This window comes from Colias croceus, chromosome 28 (assembly GCF_905220415.1).
Source record: "Colias croceus chromosome 28, ilColCroc2.1".
Classification (NCBI taxonomy): domain Eukaryota; kingdom Metazoa; phylum Arthropoda; class Insecta; order Lepidoptera; family Pieridae; genus Colias; species Colias croceus.
The window spans coordinates 2,592,701-2,614,694 of NC_059564.1; the positions used below are offsets into that span (position 1 = coordinate 2,592,701).

A 21,994-nucleotide genomic window follows, 5' to 3' on the forward strand; every position below is an offset into this window, starting at 1 on the left:
CTTAATTATATTAGAGTAAAATAAAAATGGTACTCCTAAAATTCCTTAACAAAATGGCAATCAAAAACATAAACATAAAATGAATAGGCGTATTTTAATAATAATAATTGCAGAACATTGCGAAATACGGAAGTGCTGGCAACATTATCTCGTTAGGTAACAGCACAGATAATGTAACAGTGTTAACATTGATAAAGCAGATTGCGCAAGCCTGATGCATCCACTTTCAATGTATCGATTTACTTTTAATATTGTATGATGTTTTTAATCTGTGGTATATAATTTTATTTCTATTTGACCTCCATGGTACAGTGATTGACGCGTGAGCGTAGCACCGAGGGGTCCTGGGTTCGATTCCCGGTGGAGACGAAGAAAAAAAAATGTCTCGGTCTGGCAGGACACAGAAGGCTGATCACCTACTTGTCCCTAAAGAAATCGATCAGTGAAACAGATGTATAATGCAGCTTGCCCCTTACCCCACTGTTGGGGCATGGGAGTTGGGACGTCACTTAATATAATTGCTATTAAGTATCATGTAGGTTTCAGTAGTCTATTTGCATATCTACCATACATAGTTTGTTTATTGGAATATGTTAAATTGTGAATAGAAAAACACATAAATATATAAGGTACATTTTATAATTTTCACGGCTTATCTACGTATCTTATTTATAATCTAAGTTAATATTATCAACTCCTTTCACACATAGTTTACTTATAAAGTCCTATCTATCTCTACACTTAAATACATCAATATCGATTTAACATTTTACATGGAAACCATAACATACAAACTAACTTTTCAATTAATAAAACTTTAATAAAACCTCGCAAATTTCTTCATCAAGTAGTTCCAAATAACAGTTATCAAGCGAAACTAATGACGTCCAATAACTAAGTTAGCCAAGTAATAACTAAGTTACTAAGCATTAAAGTGATTTAAAGCGATCGACTATGTTAAGTTAATGCATAAGTAAATAGTGAAAGGATCAGCGGAAGACGATCGCGGAAACCACGCGATTGGTGTGTGGTACAAGTTAGAAGAAATAGCGGGTAGTTTAAAATAATATTAATATTCGAAAGAAAATATTTTAACTTCTCGAAAATATTACCCTTACCCTAACAAGTACACTTGTCTATTAAAGATTGGAATTTTGAGAAAAATTAAAAAATTTAATATTAAGGCTCAAGAGGCCTACACCACCGAAACTAGCGCCCCCCCAACATTTTATTTTTTTACTCCTTAACCAGATCAAATTTAAAAAATCTAGCTCGGTACTTTGCTAGTATATTACTTGTAGTATTTTTGGTATTACTTTTCACTATTCTAACTGTTCATTATTCTAGAGAACTTTTGATTACCGCCAAAAGTGGCCACTTTTGGCGGTAATCAAAAGTTCTCCTAATTTACCGAATGCAAAATAATGAAAAGTAATACCAAAAATACTACAAGTAATATACTAGCAAAGTACCGAGCTAGATTTTTTAAATTTGATCTGGTTTAGGAGTAAAAAAATAAAATGTTGGGGGGGCGCTAGTTTCGGTGGTGTAGTCGCCTTAAGGCGAAAAATTATGTTTAAAAATATGCAGTAAGCCCACAAAGACTAAACTGTAATGTGTTATTTTTATGCATGTAATAAATGTAAAAATATTGATTAGTATCCATCTATGCAAAATTTTATATTTTATTTGGTCTAAAGCGGGAGAAAATTACTATAGGTACTTACTCTTATCTATACATATAATAAATCTGTAGAAGGGTCAATTCTGTACATTGAAAATATTGAAAAAATAAATAGCAGGGGGATACCATATATACTGGATCGATACCAAACCCAAATATGTGATTAAAAAAATTTTTGTCTGTCTGTCTGTCTGTCTGTCTGTCTGTCTGTCTGTCTGTATGTGAAGGCATCACGTGAAAACTAGCGGTTCGATTTCGATGAAACTTGGTATAATTATACCTTATTATCCTGGGCGTAAAATAGGATACTTTTTATCCTGGAAAAATACGTAGAAAAAAATTAATCTTAATTTTTCAGTTTTATCTATAGACGTTGTTCCGTAGAACCGCGAACACACGTTGCGTATTATTATAGGCCTAGCCGTATTTGGAAATTGGGTCCAATAGATATTTATAAGATGTTATTGACAGAGGTACTCAAAATGGAGAAATAACCATCCACGCGGAGACCGACATCTGCGCGGACGGAGTCGCGGGCGGAAGCTAGTATGTAAAATATAATCCAAATTGCAAAACATATCTATATTACTCTCGCATAATTTTAATAATATTTTTTCCATAACTTAGTAAATCGCTCTCTAAACTCTTATATCTTGAACCACAATAATGCAGACGATGTCTTTACATCCGCTTTACGAAATGACGAGCGAACCAAGGGCACATTATACTATCATTAATAACTCATCATTACATAGTTTCTATAATGTGACTTTTACTAGCTGTTTTGCTTGAACGCTTTTGGCGGTAAAGTCATTTTTTTAAACAAAATAAGCAATTTAAATCCATACTAATATTATAAATGCGAAAGTAACTCTGTCTGTCTGTCTGTTACTCAATCACGCCTAAACTACTGAACCAATTTTCATGAAATTTGGTATGGAGATATTTTGACAACCGAGAAAGGACATAGACTACTTTTATCCCGGGAAAATGACGCAATCCCGGAAATCCCACAGGAACGGGAAATATGCGGGTTTTTATTTGACTGCGCGGGCGAAGCCGCGGGCGGAAACCTAGTAAAACATAATGACTATTAAAAAAGAAAATACACAACTGAAATTTTACTTGCGTATTTGCCTTATAATAAAATCACAGTTATATTGGTATAGTTTTTCGCTGCTTTGAGGTTTCAAACTGAAATAGAAATAGCCTTTAAAAAGGTTTTTAATTCCACTGCCGAGGCAAAGCACTTGTTAGACCATAAGGGTGCTTTTCCACCTATGCGAGGATGTGAAGCGAGGAATGTGTTTGGAAATACCTAACCGATAGTATCGCTTCAAACGTTAAACGCTTAAAATTTCACACTACATGAAGTGATTTGTATGGTTATTTACAAACACATTCCTTGCTACACATCCTCGTACATTATAGGTGCACCCTAATCCACAACGCTGGTCGAGTATGTGGCTAAATTAATTAAAAAAAAAAGTATAAATTTTCCATACATCCAGTCAGTCCATCAGTCGTTTACTTGTCCAACTAATTGACATATCCTTACAGGAAGTGACTCATTGCTATAACAATAAACACGCAAACAACCAACGCATAAAACACATAAATCTACACTAATATTTAAAGCTGAAGAGTTTGTATGTTTGTTACGCGCTAATCGCAGGAACCACGTGTCCGATTTCAAAAATTATTTCAATATTAGATAGTCCATTTATCAAGGAAGGCTATAGGCTTGTATCATCACGCTAAGACCAACAAGAGCAGAGCAATGCGAGGTACAGCTAGAAAATAAAAAGAATAACTTCATTCCGTAAAAACAATCTTCATCTCACTATAATTTCACCCACATAATGATACATTTACGCATCCATTGTATATTTGGAACAATAGGTATGAATTTTTCAATAAGAAAAAATGAAAGTTTGGATCCGTGTGGACGCATTACAAAGTTGTGAACGAATTTTTACAATGTGTGTCAATTTTTATGGCTTTAAGGAATTTAAGATGAGGATTTAAGATCAATTTCTTTTGTGTGGAATTTTTATTATCATTCAAGTTAATTTTACTTTCATCTTTAAAGTTATTTAGTTTATTTTGTAATATTTATTTTTTAATTTATGTAGGTAACTAACAAGGAGTAATAAATATTGAGTAGGTACCTATAAAATAGCCTGAAAAAGTAAATACATACCACATACATACTCAAATTCAATATTTAAATTAAAAATGTAATAACTTAACATAAGAAGTTTATAGGGTTTTCTATAAAGTAGGACACACATAATATCATGTTTATTATTAACTACATAAATAGTCACTACATAAATATTACGCACACAATAACAAATTACACAGCACACTAACCTAGAAACGGATACGAGGAAATAAAAAACCTGCCTCGGAAGTTCAGCGAGTAATTATGACTAAAATATGATTAAATGTTCTACGTAATACTCGCTTATGTTCCTGGCTTTGCGCGTGTGAAAGGGCGTTGATTTTCACGTTATCTTTTAACTTAAGTAGGTATATGTAACAACTATTTAGTGACACACATTTCACCTGTACACTAAAATGAAATTAACAATTAACTGCTCGTAATTTGTCATTTGCAATTATGCATTATATTTTTTCACTATTTTTTTTACTTCTACGCACAGCCCAAACTGCTGGACCGATCGGGTTAAATCAGTCATGCAGATAGCCACTATCACGTAAAGGATTTTGATAAATTCTGTCTCCGAAAGGATAAAAAAAAGGGATGAAAAGCACCATGAAATTTTATTTCAACGCGGGCGAAGCATAAAAGCAAAAGTAAAATAGGAGATAAAAGGTACCATGAAAATTTTTGCCTGAGTTAAGCCGACAAAAGCTATTAATAAAAACTATAATCTATACTAATATTATAAAGCTCAAGAGTTTGTTTGTTTGAACGCGCTAATCTCGGGAACTACTGGTCCGATTTAAAAAATTATTTCGGTGTTAGATTGCTCATTTATCGAGGAAGGCTATAGGCTGTATGTCATCACGCTACGACCAACAGGAGTGGGGCCACGGGGGTGAAACCGCGCGGAGCAGCTAGTTCTAAGATAAATCCACAATATTTCCGATACAGCGGCGCCACAACACGTAACAAACAAAATGTTGGCCAGCTTTCACCCATGACATAATGTTACATTACCTTACAGATGATCACATGCGTTTAAGTGTGCCGATCGCTGTCTCTGAATAGCAATGAAGTGGAATGAGTTTATTATTGTTATTGTGTGATTGGTGACCGATAGAGGTTTTGGAAAGGGGCTAATAGTTTACGATTATAGGAAATTTACTAGGAATGTGTGATCAAACGTTTTCTAGAGAGATATGTTTTAGCTGAGGTGCATGTTTGATTTGTAAACTTTTAGAGCAAGTTATTTGCTATCTTGTAGATTATGGGGTCTTTTTGTCAAGTTCTACGCATATGTATTGTGTTACTCAACGTAGGTAGATAGGCTGTCCCTGTTAACATGTTTGCCTATGATCAAATAATTTTTGTCGTAAGCATCTCACCTAATAATAAGCGATCTTTATCCTTATTCATCAATGTAATTAATCTATTTTATTACACATACGATGAATGGAATCACCCTTCATCATGAATTTAAAGATTATTAGAAATTCAGCACCAGATACGACCAAGGAAATAATTTATTAATGAGTTATATATCTTTACTAGTCAAGATAATTATTCAGTAGATTCAAACCAATTTATTTCAAAAGTGTTATTTAGAAAACTTATTTATTTATTTATTTATTTATTTACTCTTTATTGTACTTACAAAAGTCTTATAAAATAAAAATACAACAAAACCATTCAAAATGTACAAATGGCGGCCTTATGGCTCAAAGCCATCTCTGCCAGGCAACCTTCAGGCAAAGGACAAATCAAAACTTTAGGTACCTAGCCAATTAGTAATTTTGCATGTGACAACATCATATTATTTATTTAGGTTAGTTTTATTGTATGATTGTTCATATAAAATTATTCATGAAAATTGTTCTAATTACCACACATTGAACTGACACAAATAAAGCCTTCCAATACAAACAATATTACATCAATTATCTAATTATGATAACAATAATCAAGGTCGTTTCAAGGACACTAGTCGTCTAGAATAAATAAATATAGATTATTTGACATAGTTCTGTGTCATTAGAATGCATACAACTCTCTATGTTATGTAAGTGACATGCTTACATTTTTAGATTCCTTAATGTGTGGTCACTCCATGTTTGACTTATTGCAATGTAGGATTGAGTAATATGTTATAGGACATATTATGTTATTATATATTATATTATGTTCATATTATCTTCTTCCTTTTTCTTTAGGAATCCTTACTAATATTATAAAGGCGAAAGTGTATTTGTCTTTCTTTCACGTTGCAAGTAACGGTGCGATTTTGGTATGATTTTTAAGCGACTTAATAAAAGAGGTTCTAAATTCGACTGCATGTTTTGGGTTCGTTAGCTCAGAACTTTCGACTGGGTGAACCGATTTTGATGATTCTTTTTTTATTTGAAAGCTGGTGTCTTCCCATTGGTCCCATTTAAATTTTACTCAGTTATGACCTTTTGAAGGCTTTTCATTATAAAATTTCCATTAAGATCATTATAAATTTCCTTTCACTATAAAATTTGGTCTAGAAAAAATTTGCGCCATAAAAATGATAAACCAAAATATTTTTGCGAAATAAAACCATGTATGTCATTTGAATGAATGAATGAATGAAACGTTTATTGCCACAACAAGTTTGATACATACATTTCAACACAATAAAATAATAATAAATAAAACAATGAGAAAAGAAAAAAGAAATAGTTTTGTGGCAAAAGGTCCAGACTCAGCTATGCTGATTGACTCGAAAGAGTGCAACAGCGCTGATTTACACAATAACAATATACTAAAAAGGATTATAGGTATAACATGACTTCTACGTTTTCGAAAATTATCAAACGTAGGTGTGAAATGATTTGTATCCTATAAGTTATAGAAACTAAATTGATTTCGACATTTTTATAGCAATACAGTTTATAGTCGATCCATAATGTACCTCGATCATCACCTATTAGTCGTTTTTAGCTATACGACCGCCTTCTGTACTGGACATTTTTTGCCAGCACAATAAAGTGTCAATAAATAAATAAAATAAATAAATAGCTCATGTGATGATGTGCAAAGAATTGTGCATGAGCCCACGAAGGTTTCTGTTTAGCTACGACCAATCTTCGACTGTGCACCACAAGCGTAGCCGGGGTGTACAGCTAGTTATACGATAAATATCAATCAGTGTCAATCATTGATATATAATTTATTCATATAACTTTCAATTACTCTAAACAATGGGATCTTCAAACACGCAACATTCTACCATTGTGCCAAATATCAAGATACCATGAAATCATGCCATTTCGCAATTTTAAGTGGCTCTTACATAACTCCATCCGTTTGACATTATGCGTTTTTAATGCATACCTTATTATACTGTACTTTTGATTGAAAACTACTAGTTAAATAATATTTGGAAGAAACTAACTAGCAATCATCATCATCAGCCCATATACGTTCCCACTGCTGGGACACGGGCCTCCTATGAGGGTACAGGCCATAATCCACCACGCTGGCCAAGTGCGTGTTGGCGGATGACACATGTCGTCGAACTTTTTAATTCTTCGACATGTCGGTTTCCTCACGATGTTTTCCTTCACCGTTCGAGCAGTGGTGATGTTACAACATGCGCAGATAAATTGAAAAATCAATTCAATTCCTGCGCGCTCGCCTGGTCTCGAACCCCGGACTTATCGATTCGAAGTCCGAGGTCTCACCACTGAGCCACCACCACCAACTAGCAATACGACCTTCTTATTCCAACGAATGTTACTTGTTTCGCGACGTATTGACAACATTTGGAAAAACTGCATAAGTAGTAATAAGAAAACTAATTTAGGTATTTGCTTTTGATTTAATTATTTATTTATTAAACTTTATTGTGCTTGCTAAAAAATGGATCTCACCAAAAACATTTTCATGTAAAATGTTGCCAAGACGAGCCCATATGACTCGCACTGTCAAAAAGTTATCAGATCTCATGTAGAGCCGAGCTTCTAACACTACACGCCCTAACTCTACAAGGCCTAACTTCACAAACTCTACACCTTTGTCAAAATATGTGGCTTGGCCATTTTGCTACATTCACATCGGTGTAAGGTGAAAAATTAATTCACTGTTCATTACTTTTGTGTTATACAATAGTTCTTGTAGTAACGAACGATTAGAACGATTTATATGAATTATAGATGTAGGTGACTTTTAATTAATAGAGATTGATCAAAGTAGATTCTACAAAACCTTAATTGCAATATCTATTTCATTTTTAATTATTTACATATTTCTGGTAGCTTGATATACCTACATAATAAAAATATCTTGCTCCTGAGACTTAGTAACATGGTTCATAAATCTTCTTCAAGCCTCCTACGATCAGTCCAAAACAAGTTGACAAATTGTTCATATCAAATGAGTACCAATTGATAACAAAAGTATGTTTGAAATAGAAAATTAGGAGAAATCGAATCATTCATTACTAGATAGGGCATAAACGAGTTAAACTTTCAACTTGCGGTGAATGTATTGAATGTCTTTCGATGGTTCACTTGTAGGTCAATAATTCAATAGATCATATGGCATAATTATTTTCTATAAATACCTAATATCTATAGAGCTAGCGCGCAAGAGCAACTTTTGACTCCGCAACTATTTCCTCTTTCGCTATTACTATCAACTCTTACTCTCTTTTCAATCCTTGGTTAAAATTTATCCGTCCAAAATTTATACGTCGTATGTATGCGGTTTTTTTAATACTTAGATAGAGTGATTCAAGAGGGAGATTTTAGTATATAGTTTATTAGGTTTTAGACAAAGCGGGCGAAGCAGCGGGTGGTAAGCTAGTTTATTATATAAAATGTATAGGAAGTGTTTAAAATAATGGCTTAATAGGCTACAATGTCATCTTAATCCATTCTATTATTATAAATGCGAAAGTAACTGTCTGTCTGTCTGTTACTCAATCACGCCTAAACTACTGAACCAATTTTCATGAAATTTGGTATGGAGATATTTTGATGCCTGAGAAAGAACATAGGCTACTTTTTATCCCGCTAAAATGACGCAATCCCGGAAATCCCACGGGAACGGGAACTATGCGGGTTTTTCTTTGACTGCGCGGGCGAAGCCGCGGGCGGAAACCTAGTTTCTAATAAACGTTTCATTGTTTTGCCCAAAAGAGTTATGCATTCTTTTTCACTCCATTATGATATTAAATGCCCACATAAAAAGAAACAAAGACTAATAAAATATAATTGTTTTACTCAAAACTATGTCAAAAATGAGGAAACTGTTTCACGCTCCAGATTGAGCTGTGTTAAATTAATTACAATATATTTTTTGCGCTTTCTATTCGATTATTATCCTATATTCTATTGCAAAATGCATACAGATATATCGTAATTGTGTGTGAAGGTTAAGTTTAAAAAATAGTGCCATGATTTCGGAGGATTACAAAACCATCATAGATGCAAGGCAGATACAACATAGATCGTTAAGAGATAAATAAATGTTACATTTTTATTAATTGTATTTTGAAGTTGTCTTTTACCGTTTGATAATATGTGGCTATATATTTATATCTAATATTAAATTATCGAATTTTTAAATATGAATTTATTGTAATACGCTTTAGATAACTGTAAGCTGTATCCCATTGTAGTAGTAATTGTACACATTTTGTTGGGTTGCTCGTGAAATTGATGTGGCGCCTATGGACCCGGCAAGATCGTGACCTGTTATGTGTATGTATTTAATTGCAATAAATAAATATAGTTATAGACTAGCCACTTAATTAAAATGCCACTAAAATCCAATGTTAAAATCTCACGAAACCATTTGAGATTTGGCATAACGATGAATTTGCAGCTCTACATTCTGTTTTCTTTAGTATCTACTAAAAGAAGATTACGTTTTTAATTTAGTTATTTCATTATTGAGAAACAAATGAAAAGATGACTAGAAATTTTCCAAAGGTTGCTATTTTAAAATCGTATCTCCGTAAGTAAGAAAGAAGTTAATATGTCTAGACAGACAGTCTAATTAGTCAGTATAATATAAAATCCTTTGCCTAAATTTATCTCATTACATAGCTGTTATCATATAATAATCTACAGTTTTCTTATTAACCAATAGGCAATTCAGGAACTACGGATAGACTCAACCAGACCCGTTTATATATTTAACGCTAGGCCGATTAGTTTTTACTAAACCAGTACATAAGAGTTACACATGCAATTATGTAAAGTTCATTATGTCATGAACACTTTCAGTATCTTTTACAACGTTTTAAATAACGGACGTATTAAAGGTATTTTAATCTGTGCAAAAAGGCGCGAAATTTTGACAGCTATAGACATTTTTTTTTAATAGTCCAGTGCATTTTTTTTTTCGAAGTGTTCCCATATTGAAATTATAATTTTTGTTTTTAAATGTGTGATAAAGTGAATATTTTGAAACTAATTGTGTTGTTAAAGTGTGAAAGTGTTCTAAATTACAATATATCAATGAAGTGATTAGTAAATAATTTAATTGAAATTGTTTTACGGGTGTTATAGTAAAAGTTATAGAACTTTAAAGATATGAGATTTTTTCGGTTTCAACGTTTCATAAATCTGAAACATATTTATTTCATACTGTTGATATGTCACGGTGTTAAATCGCAAGGTATTTTGGAGTGGCTTTTTTCGAATTTGTTGCCAGATTTAGAGGCAACCTCTCCAAAAATGCCAAAGTTTGAATTTAAAGGTAATGACAGAGTTAATATATATTTGTCACAGCTCTCATTTTCTAGATTCAATCACGGAACAAGATATTTAATTAGTAAAAAAAATCACCCATTAAAATAAAAAATTGTAAAATAAATTTAAGTAAATTTGGAACTCAGAATTGAACACAGATGCCATTACTGTCTATTTTGCTATCGCTGTCTATTACTTTATATAAGAAAATTATCATTTGGTATAAGAAAAAGAACACACACACTATGTATGAAGTTATTACTTCCTTGTTTATGGGATTATCCATTAAACTTACAATTTCTGTCAATAATCGTTATCATATTTTGCCTTAAAATATGATAACGATTATCGAATTTGAATTAATTTAAATTACAATATAAAGATCGATAAATCGAGATGTAGAGACAGTAGATGTATTAAGTCCATAGATACAAAGGATAAAGAGAGGCGAGAGATATAGCTAATAGGTACTTAAATTTATAACCAAATTCTATACTTATGTATTAATTATACTCTAATCTTTTAATTTACTGTATCGTGCCAACTTCACCACGTGTGTACTTACTACCTATAACATATCATATTAAGCATTAATTTCTTTGTTAGTTATTTTTTATATCATTTTTATAATATTTCCCAATTAAGTCAGTTATTTTTCTCTAAATTCATATATCTATTTCTTATTCCAGGTTGCGGCGTAGCAGTGGGCAAGCAGACAGCTCAACGACGTATCGTCGGCGGCGATGACGCGGGCTTCGGGACCTTCCCGTGGCAGGCGTACATCAGGATAGGATCATCCAGGTTATTTTGTATTACGCAAATTGTAGATATAGTTTCCTAGCTTTTAAGAGAATAAAATATATTTTTTTTTAAATGCTGGCAACACTTTAGTATAATATATTGTGCATACGAGACTAAATGATTTTGTATTACACAAATTGTAAAAATAGCGTTTAAGAAAAGAACGTAATCTGGAAAGGTTGGCAACATTTTAGTACCAATTAATAGGACCTTTAAAAATATAGCCTATTCCTTTTTCGAAGAATATACAAAACTTATTGGTTGTCGATAATTACTTTATATTATCAAATCATGTCTGCTATATTAATTTAACTACTTAATCAAAATAGGTAAGAGATTTAAAAACCTCTATATTATTTAGGATCGAGGATTACTATTATAAAATAAATAAATTCTTTATTATCATGTCATTTAATAAGTTGTAACTAATGTAAATGTCACAGTAACAATAACTAACACATTAAATAATATAATTAATTATATTTAAGTTTTTCAGGAAAGCGCACAATTTAACATTTTGTTAATAAATGTAAAAAAATCATATTGAACAGAATCTGTACCGTCAAAACAAGAATTAATCATAATTAATTAGGATAAGAAGCCTTAAAAGTTTCTTGTTTTGGCGTTACAAAGTAAAAGCAAAACATAAAAGTATTGGGTTTTCACTCTGTTATTCGACCATAGAAAGTATTCATTGACCTAATTTTAAATTGGTGATCAAATTACAAAAAAATTATCTTTCGTAATTGCAGCACATGGCTGTTTATAAAGTTTCACACTCTTATAGAAAATTTTTTATTATTTTTTTCGTTCGTTGTATTATTAAAATATGAATTATAAACCATTACATTAGTTTCGAAATTGCAATCTTCAATTTACTATGAACCCAATACGTTATGTTTTGCTTCTTAGGGCGGCCGTACACGGACCGCTCGAGCAGTTAACGGCTGAGCGACGTACACGGACGGCTCGAGCGGTCGGCGTCAACTGCTCGAGCCGTCGGTTGTTGACCGCTCGAGCCGTCGCTACCAACCGCTCGAGCCGTTGATTTTTTTGACTAGTCAAGTCATTGATTTTCAGGGGTATAGGGAGCCGTCGACGGCTCTAGCGCAGTCAACGGCTCGAGCAGTCAGTGTATGCCTCACGACCGCTCGCGAGCCGTCAACGGCACAGTGGAATTTCGTCATGCAGTTGACGGCTTGAAGCGGTCGCGACGGCTCGAGCCGTCACGTGTACGGCGGTGCATGAATGCCTATAGTTCACCGCGCGGTCGCGGCTTCAAGCGGTCGGTCTCAACTGCTTGAAGCGGTCCGTGTACGGCCGCCCTTACTGTCTCTCAATTTTTCATCTGGCAACATTATTTGAGAGAAAATATCACTAACCATAGACACAAAATGGACTGATAATAACCGTCAAATTTTCACATATTACCAAGCATATTACATAGATGAGACAAATTGGCACTTTATAAAAAAAAAAGTTGACAAAATTACGTACAATAATATACAACACTTAGAAAAATTGCACTTAATTAACAAAACATTTATTCATATTTATTGCATATTTTCAAAATTTTCACATTGTATTCATACTTTGCACTGAGCAATATTAAAACTACCCTATATTACAAGCATACTGTTGGATTTTCAGCACATTATTGTAGGCATATTCATACCAAGGAAATAGGAGATTCACATAGTAGTAGGTCAAACCTATCCAAATTTTATTTCTCAACTGGTAAACAGCCTCCGTATCGTGATGTCTGAAAGCAGAATTATTTCCATTATAATAATTTGAGGTTATTCTCAGTCCACACTTCATGTCTATACAATTACTAACTTACTAAACCATTAATTTTACAGATGCAACATGCTTATGTCGATATTCGAGCTAATCGGTTGGAAACAGTGTTGGATAGAGAGGTAAATGTGCGAAAGAGACACTAAACGTTCGAACGTTAATGGAACTTTTTTGAATGTAAACGAACTTTTTTGTATGGCAATAATTTTTGGTCTCTATAATTTTAGAATTTCATTCATATAAACTCAAACGAAATGCAGTACATTTATGAATACAGAGTGTCCCACTGTTGGTATACTAAGTTCAAAGAAGGTTATAGTTTTGCATACGCTGAGTACGTAGAAAATACTTATAAAATTCCAGACGCATTTTTTTTTCAAAAAGATGAATTCTTAAAACTCTATGTGTACACCACTAACAAGCAACCCGCCCAACTTTGCCTCGTGCTCACATTAGAGAAGCGGTATATGCCGGCTGCGCGAAGCTAGAGAAGAAAACATGAGTTTTCAGGAAAAATTTAGCAAACATTTTTTGACGTAATTTTGTTGTTTAAGTATTTTTTACGTGATCAGTGTATGCAAAACTATAAGTCCCTTCGCGCTTAGTATATCAATAGTGGGATATTCTGTATAATTTAGAAGTAAAAATAAGTAGAGCCAAAATTAAGTTTGTTTACGTAAAAAGTTCTAGAAAATTTAGTAGTGCATGGTGTCTTCCATAGTTGATCATATAGAAACAGATTTGTATAATGTAGATTTATTTTCGTTAAAATGGTTTAATGTTCTTATTATGTACAATATACAATTACAATTGTAAAAATAATTATAATTGTTATTGGGGTAAGATCAGACATCGTTATATTTACCCTAATTAATCCAATAATTATATATGGCAGCACTGACAGTTAGTTCGGATTTTCGCCATGCAAATCAAATTGCTTATTGCAATAAAATCCTGATATTTCTATAACAAGATTTAGATGTTTTAAAACAAATAACGTGAATATATTACATTATTTTCGTACACAAAAAACTTTATTTTAATTAGGTAGTATATAACTAATATATAGTATATTTCAAATTCTTTAAATAATTGTAATTGATAGTAAATAGTTGAATTGCGCGCCAAATTACAATTTGCATTTTTTAAATTTGGTTTTAATTTCTGATGACTATGTTGTTTTTTTTTTGTTTTTGTATGAATGGTTATTGTTCGATCTTACCCCAAGCATGTAGTTAGGTATATTCGCATGTTAGCTTTCATATTCTTTCGCACATTTCTCTTCTATTTTGTACAGATATTTACTGGTAAATAGTTATTTAATATTAATAATTGTCGTGCATGATAATAATAAGTATATAATTCGATGTTCATAAGGTATTCGATGCATGTTTCTTTTACTTTTCATTTAGGTTATAATGTCAGGTAAGACTGGTAAAGCTTTCATTTATAAACTAAAGTTTACAATAAATATTCTTGAAGCTCAAAATCTATCCCTTTCTTTCTTTATATTTATTTTATATTTGTGTTACCCGAATATAAATACTGTCCGAATTTTATAAATCAAATCAAAATTCCGTACCTATTGTCCTACCTACTTATTTTATCGTACGATAAATTGGATAATAAATACAATACGACAATTACGATACAATGGCTAAAAAAATAGTGTGTAGATGATTCTATAGTGCTTGTAGTAGTGGAACCGATTTGCGTGGTTGTATAAAACTTTGTCCCTGTATACTATACTAGTGGTCCGCCCCGGCTTCGCCCGTGGTACATATTTCGCAATAAAAGGTAGCCTATGTTCTTTCTTAGGGTCTAAAGATTGTCTGTGCCAAATTTCATCAAAATCGGTCCAGTAGTTTATGCGTGAAAACCATACATACATACAAAATTTTCCTCTTTATAATATTAGTATAGATTAACTCTAGTGCTAATAGCCAGCTTATCTAAGATTTCCCCATTTATATGTCAACACTACGAACCGCATTAGCAAGGATGCGTAAAATGAGAATTAGTTCTTAGAAGTATTGCGTTTAACACGCATCGTAACGCAAGATGGCACATTACTTAATTACTCATAATAACCGCGAAATGATCACGATTTGGAGTGCAACGAACTGTTATTAACTTATTAATATAGGGAGATTAGTATTTAATATGTGAATATACGGAGATTAGTAGTCAATAGCTGGTAACACATTTTTGGCGTATTGCGTGTATTATATATAAATTGTTAATATACTACTAATGTACATTTTTGTATCATAGAAATAAATCAGCACATCCTGTAAAAACCCACTCGTTATTAAAATAATGTATGTAAACAAACGCATATCAAAAACAAATTCAACACGTAACTTATTAGCGTGCCTAAATTAAATGGGCTAAGCGCGCACCACGATTTTATGCAGCGTGATTATTTTATCGCAGAAATACAACGTATGAGTTACTATGACAATGCGCGCACATGCGATTGAATAATCGCAGCGATTTTAAAATTGTGATTTGTCACATTTTGCTGCGACTGCTCGCGACGCGATTGTCGCGAAAATGAAATGCAGAAAATGAAATTGTATGGTACCGCGCGCACTGCGATAATAAAATCGCACACTCGGGCCCGGCCGGCACTTCACTTGTGTTTCGTCTGTCCAACAGTAAACATCGTAGTGGTATAGGTAGGTACTGTTTGGTAAACATAAACTCAGTAATCTGTCAAAGGTTTAAATTTATTTATTTATTTAACACTTTATTGTACAAGAAACAAAATATACATAAAGGTTACAATAATAAAAAAAATAAAAAAGCACAAAGGGCAGCCCTTTGGCGGAATTTTCATTCTATAATAGCCAAAGAATTTTTTGGGATACATCCGAAGTTCATTATATTTCTGACTAGCTTTCCACCCGCGGCATCGCCCGCGCAGTCTAAGAAAAACCCGCATAGTTCTCGTTCCCGTGGGATTTCCGGGATAAAACCGATCCTATGTCCTTTCTCGGGTATCAAAATATCTCTGTACCAAATTTACAGACAGACAGAGTTACTTTCGCATTTATAATATTAGTATGGATAAAAGAAACTTTTGACAATTCTATCTGCTGTAAAAGAATGAGTCAAATATAGACGAATTTTCTTTTTTTTTTTCTTCTTAAAATTAAAATCGTGGTGCGCGCTTAGCCTAAGGCTTACTACATGAACTTACTTCCCTAAAACTATCTACTTCTTAATTATTCTTCAATACATCCCTTTATTCACAATATACAGATACAAACAGTAGGAAAACTTCATACAAACGTTCGAAGTGGCTCACGCACACAAGCAAGCGTGTTAACGAGAATCGTAAGAGCGGCCGTACACGGGCAGCTCGAGCAGTTAACGACTGAGCGACGGAAACGGACTGCTCGAGCGGTCAGTTGGTGACTGCTCGAGCTGTCGCTACAAACCACGCAGTTGACGGCTTGAAACGGTCGCGGTGTACGGCAGTGAATGAATGTCTATAGTTCACAGTGCGGTCGCGGCTTCAAGCCGTCGGTCTCAACTGCTTGAAGCGATCCGTGTACGGCCGCCCTAAGGGTATAATAACAATTGACAGATATAAAAATCACGTAAACACGCTTGCTTGTGTGCGTGAGCCAATCTGAACGTTTGTATGAAGTTTGCCTACTGGCTGTATCTGTATATTGTGCTTTATTCCTGCATGAAATATTATAATCCACAATCTACATTTCACACATTACCTAACACTACACAAACGAACATTCCAGATGTGGGGGTTCCCTTATATCCCGCCGCCACGTGGTCACGGCGGGACACTGTGTAGCACGGGCACAACCACGTCACGTGCGCGTGACGTTGGGCGATTACGTCATCAACTCGGCTGCAGAACCCCTGCCTGCGTATACGTTTGGAGTTAGGACTATTAAGGTATGTGTAAGCTGCTGTAGATATTGGTTACAGTTTTAACATTGTTAGTGAAGTAGTTTTAGTATATTATGTAAATAATCACGTCAAAGTAGATTTAAAAAGGCACTGTAGCGTAGAGAGCCGTGTAGAGCCCAACTTAAAAGTTTAATTATCCGCTGTCATACATAACCTATTTGTACTTTAATTTTTTTTATTTGTAATTTATCCCTGTACTTAATTATAGAAAATTTTACAAAGTTTCGAAGGTGAATAATTTCAATCAAATATATTTTTATTTTATAGTTTTGAAGTAGGTGAAAAATTACATTTATTTTCCTTTTAATTAATTTTAAAAGAACACACTTTTATATAATGAATTTTCTAATCATGTACTTTTTCATTATCTGTATAATTATTTTTTAATACGTAAGTAGTTAAAATTATTGTTTAACAATTGCAGGTTCACCCACTCTTCAAATTCACGCCACAAGCTGATCGGTTTGATGTAGCTGTTCTCACTTTAGATAGGAATGTTCACTATATGCCACATATTGGTAAGTATTACATGGAATCCTACCACCAGTCCTATCCTACTTAATATTATAAATGCGAAAGTTTGTGAGGATGGATGTGTGTGCGTGTATGTTTGTTACTCTTTCACGCAAATACTACTGAACCGATTACAATGATATTTAGCACACATATAGAGGGTAACTTGGATTAACACATAGGATAGGTTTTATCCCGGAAATCCGACGGGAACGAACGTACGTTCACAATTTTATTTATTATTTACATTTTTATCATTTAGGCCACGTTTATTACAAATGAAATTCAATGCGTGTTTTTTTTACGTCACGCGCTATACTTACCTTGTTTGACATATGATATACATATTTTATTCAAATTCACTTATTCTAGCTCCAACTTATTACGATAATTTAATTCAAATTACAATACCAAATTTCTGGGTTGCCTGGTAGAGATCGCTGCCAGCGATAAGGCTATATTATATTTTTAAATTTGTAAAATGTATTCTATAAGGTGTACAATAAAGTATTTTTCATTCATTCATTCATTCAAATTGACTTATTCCAGCGCCAATCTGCCTGCCCGAGCGCGGGTCGGACTTCCTCGGGCAGTACGGCTGGGCAGCCGGGTGGGGCGCGCTGAGCCCGGGCTCGCGGCTGCGCCCGCGCACGCTGCAGGCGGTGGACGTGCCCGTGTTGGACAACCGCGTGTGCGAGCGCTGGCACCGCGCCAACGGTGAGTGTGTGCATGCAGCATTAGTGCTATTTATTTATTTTTAAGCTATTGCATTATCACAGACTTTGAGAGCGGCGACCGAATGTAAAAATTCCGTAACGAAAAAACCTAACACCCCCCACTTCAACCGGCACAGTGATGCGATGCTATGCAATAGCTTTACCGCGGCAGTCCTCGAGTGCCACACGTAATTTTTATTTATTTATTCATCTTTGACATACATCACAAAAAATAACACAACAAAGATGACAATTATTACAAAGTCTGCCTTAAAAATAAGGTACAATTAAGAGGCAAACGATACAATATTAACATTAAATAGGTCCACTTCAGATTTAGCACGTAAGAATTTATTTAACAAATTGACATGTAGTAAGGGCGATTGAGTGTGCTGAAGGTACAATAATTTATTTAAACTAAACTAGAGTTAATTGTAGTTTACTAGTATATAAGGAAGTGTACGAATTGTAATTTAATCATATAATCTTTTATCCAAAAATACTTATACTTTACTTGAATAGTCTCATAGCGCAACAAATGAGCTAATTATAGTTTACTAGTATGATATTTTAACTAAACAATTAATTGTACCTACTTTAGTCTTATAATGTAATCCAAAGAATTGAACCTAATGTAATTCATATCTATAAACTGTGATCTAAACGAAACAAATAATTTTAACAACCTGATATCTCTATATCCTCAGGTATAAACGTGGTGATCTACCCAGAGATGTTATGCGCGGGCTACCGGGGCGGTGGTAAGGACAGTTGTCAAGGCGATAGCGGTGGGCCACTTATGTTGGAACGTGCAGGTCGTTGGTACCTTATTGGTGTCGTATCTGCTGGGTACTCGTGCGCTAGTCGCGGCCAACCGGGTATATATCATAGAGTCGCGCATACGGTGGATTGGATCTCGCATGCCACTACGCTACCCTAGCACCCCACCAGTGACTCTAGAACTCTAGTGGTCTACCAGTAGAGCTGTATAACCGGCTCTAAAGTCCGGACGCGAACTAGGAAGAATTTCGTACATTAACCTGTTATTACCTGTCGCTGTCACTCTCGCGTAAATATAATAATGCGTATTGCTCGCACAGATGCAATGACCGCCGTCCTCAGGGATTGTAAACCTTTAACCTGAGAGCGTAATGTTTGTTCTTGATTGCATATGGTTTTTTATTGATCTTGAGTCACGACAAAATGTATCGTATAATATATTGTGGTTATTGAAAAAATTAAAATGTTACTAATAAAGTATTGTAAATGAATAAAGGACATTTATTTAATAAGTTAGTAAAAACAATTTCTCCTCCAAATATTTCATGTAAACTGCACTTCATTCAAAAATGTTTGTGACCACTGTCAGTAGGTAAAGAGGTCATTGTACGAAATTCTTCCTGCTCCGCGACCGGACTTTACCACCGCTAACAGGAAATGATCGTTTAATATCGATTGGATGTCCCATGCTACGACTCTACCGTAGCGCTCTACCTAACTCTACAAGCAACGCTATCGTGGGATATAGCTCTACCACCACACCGCTAACAGCATTGATTGGATCTCACATGCCACGACTCTACCATAGCGCTCTACAGTGGCTCTGCCGTATTACTCTATAAGTCGCGTCAAGTAAAAAGAACGCTGACGGTTAAGCTGCGCATTGGCGATTTATCGGTCTATTTGGTGTTATGAGGTGGTATAAGAATAACAAATAGGTAGTTGAGAAGCCACGATTCGCGAGCCTAGTTCAAAAATAAAATAATCGGCACATAGCTTACGTGCAAAACTCGATCCATGCGCAAACACACCCCATCACTTTCATCCAGCGTTCTTTTTACGTGACGCGTACTCTACCCGTAGCGCTCTATGAGTAGCGCTGATAAGCTATTTTGTCCAGCTCTACCAGTGCGTTAGGCACGTTGCCATTTTGATTTGACAACACCATCCGGACGTTCCGCCCGGCTTTACCCTACTAAATATTTTACGACGAAAGATAATATTTTTCGACACGAAATCGTCGATAATAACCAACTAATAGTGTAATCCATCAAACCACTCGAACAACCAACACTGGATAAAGCATGGAGATGGACATTAATAAATGTCGACAAGAAGTCGTAATATGGTGAACCATAGACAAGTTTCCAACAGCTCAAAGAAAATCTCGATCAGGATAAAGATATCACCCTATCGACTTATCTATAGGTACTACTTTTCCTACCAAGAACGTTACGAATGTGCTCAATATTTTTACACACAGCAACCCTAATGAGTTTGCTCAATAATTCAGTACATACTGACTGATTTGAATTTGATTTCGAATAAGAAATCTGCTTTAGTTGCAAGTTTTTAAGAAACACACGGCCCTTAATTCTACCAGCGCGCATGAAATGTTATTTTCATAATATGCCCCTTTATACTGTCCCGTGTATTTTGTCATATTTAAATATCTTATTCACAGTATAAGTTAGAATTAGGCTATCTTCTGGTTACCATTAACACTTGTCATGAAGAAGCGCCTGATAAATAAAAACCCTCTTGCATTTTTATAATTGCAAAGTTTGAAATAACATTGCAATTTTTAAGTTGAATAACAGTAATTTTATAGATTTTTTTCCTCTGTAAATATGTGGTAATTTTTTTAATACATCATTTGTCTATGACCTTTTTTGTACCATAGACAATTTTCTTTTATTCAATTGCCAAACGCAGTTTTTTAATAAATAAATGCATAATACATTTTACGAAATACTCTATTATTTTAATGTGTGTAGTGTTTTTAATATGTGATAAAGAATGTTACAATGAAAGGCAATAATATTAAATAAATTAAGTGCTCTAGCATTTGTAAATATATCTATATATAGATGTAAATATTTTTTTTAAAAGATTAACCTTTACAACCCGTATGAATTAACTTGAGACCTGAGCCGATGACGTATTTTCAATTTAATATTATAGGTACCTTTCCAAAATGTGTGCGTGTACTAGTGTACACACGCAAGAAGTGAAACTTCTTTATGACCTTATTTTTCAAAAAAATAATTTACTATATGCAACATTACAGAAATACGTGGAATCACGCGTGGTAGGGATAAGAAAAAGATGGCGCGTAACGGAAAAATGTAACCCGTAACGAAAAAATGTTACACTAAATTTTTTTCCAACGCCAATAAAGAAGTTTCACTACAATAAATAATATAATGGAATGTAATTCAAACTGAGTAAGTTTTAGGTACTTACTTTGGGTAGTAATATTTTTAAACGAGGCCACTTTTCAGCGGAGTCTCAAATTAACTCGTACGGGATATACAAACATTACATATAATGTAAATAAGGATGTGCTTTAATAAATTATTTTTTGATGGATTTTTTTATCTGTTATTTATAATTAAATGTATAAGAACAAATTGGTTAAGACGCACTATTTAATTAAGTTAATAAAGTGTATTTATTGTTAATTTATGTTGTTGTTTTATTTATTCCTGTTTTAGTGAAATATGAACAGAATCGATTTTAGGCCAATTTTTATGCTTAATGATAAGTTACAGTGCAATTATTGTATTTTTAGGAATTAAAGATGTCTTAACGGATTTTAAACGCGATTTATTCATTATATTATTTTCTCGACGTTCCGAAC

The 21,994-nt window shown here is 33.8% G+C and overlaps 1 protein-coding gene across 1 annotated transcript in view; it reads left to right on the forward strand.

Moving 5' to 3' along the window:
• The window catches only part of LOC123703980, a 44,147-nt gene extending 22,752 nt beyond the window's left edge, over positions 1-21,395 (forward strand). The window contains exons 3-7 of the mRNA XM_045652204.1: positions 11,269-11,380; positions 16,948-17,107; positions 17,547-17,640; positions 18,185-18,352; positions 19,059-21,395. Of these exons, the coding sequence (XP_045508160.1) occupies positions 11,269-11,380; positions 16,948-17,107; positions 17,547-17,640; positions 18,185-18,352; positions 19,059-19,291 (767 nt within the window). The 3' untranslated portion in view covers positions 19,292-21,395. The remainder of the gene's footprint in view (positions 1-11,268; positions 11,381-16,947; positions 17,108-17,546; positions 17,641-18,184; positions 18,353-19,058) is intronic.
• The last annotated feature ends 599 nt before the right edge of the window (positions 21,396-21,994 follow it).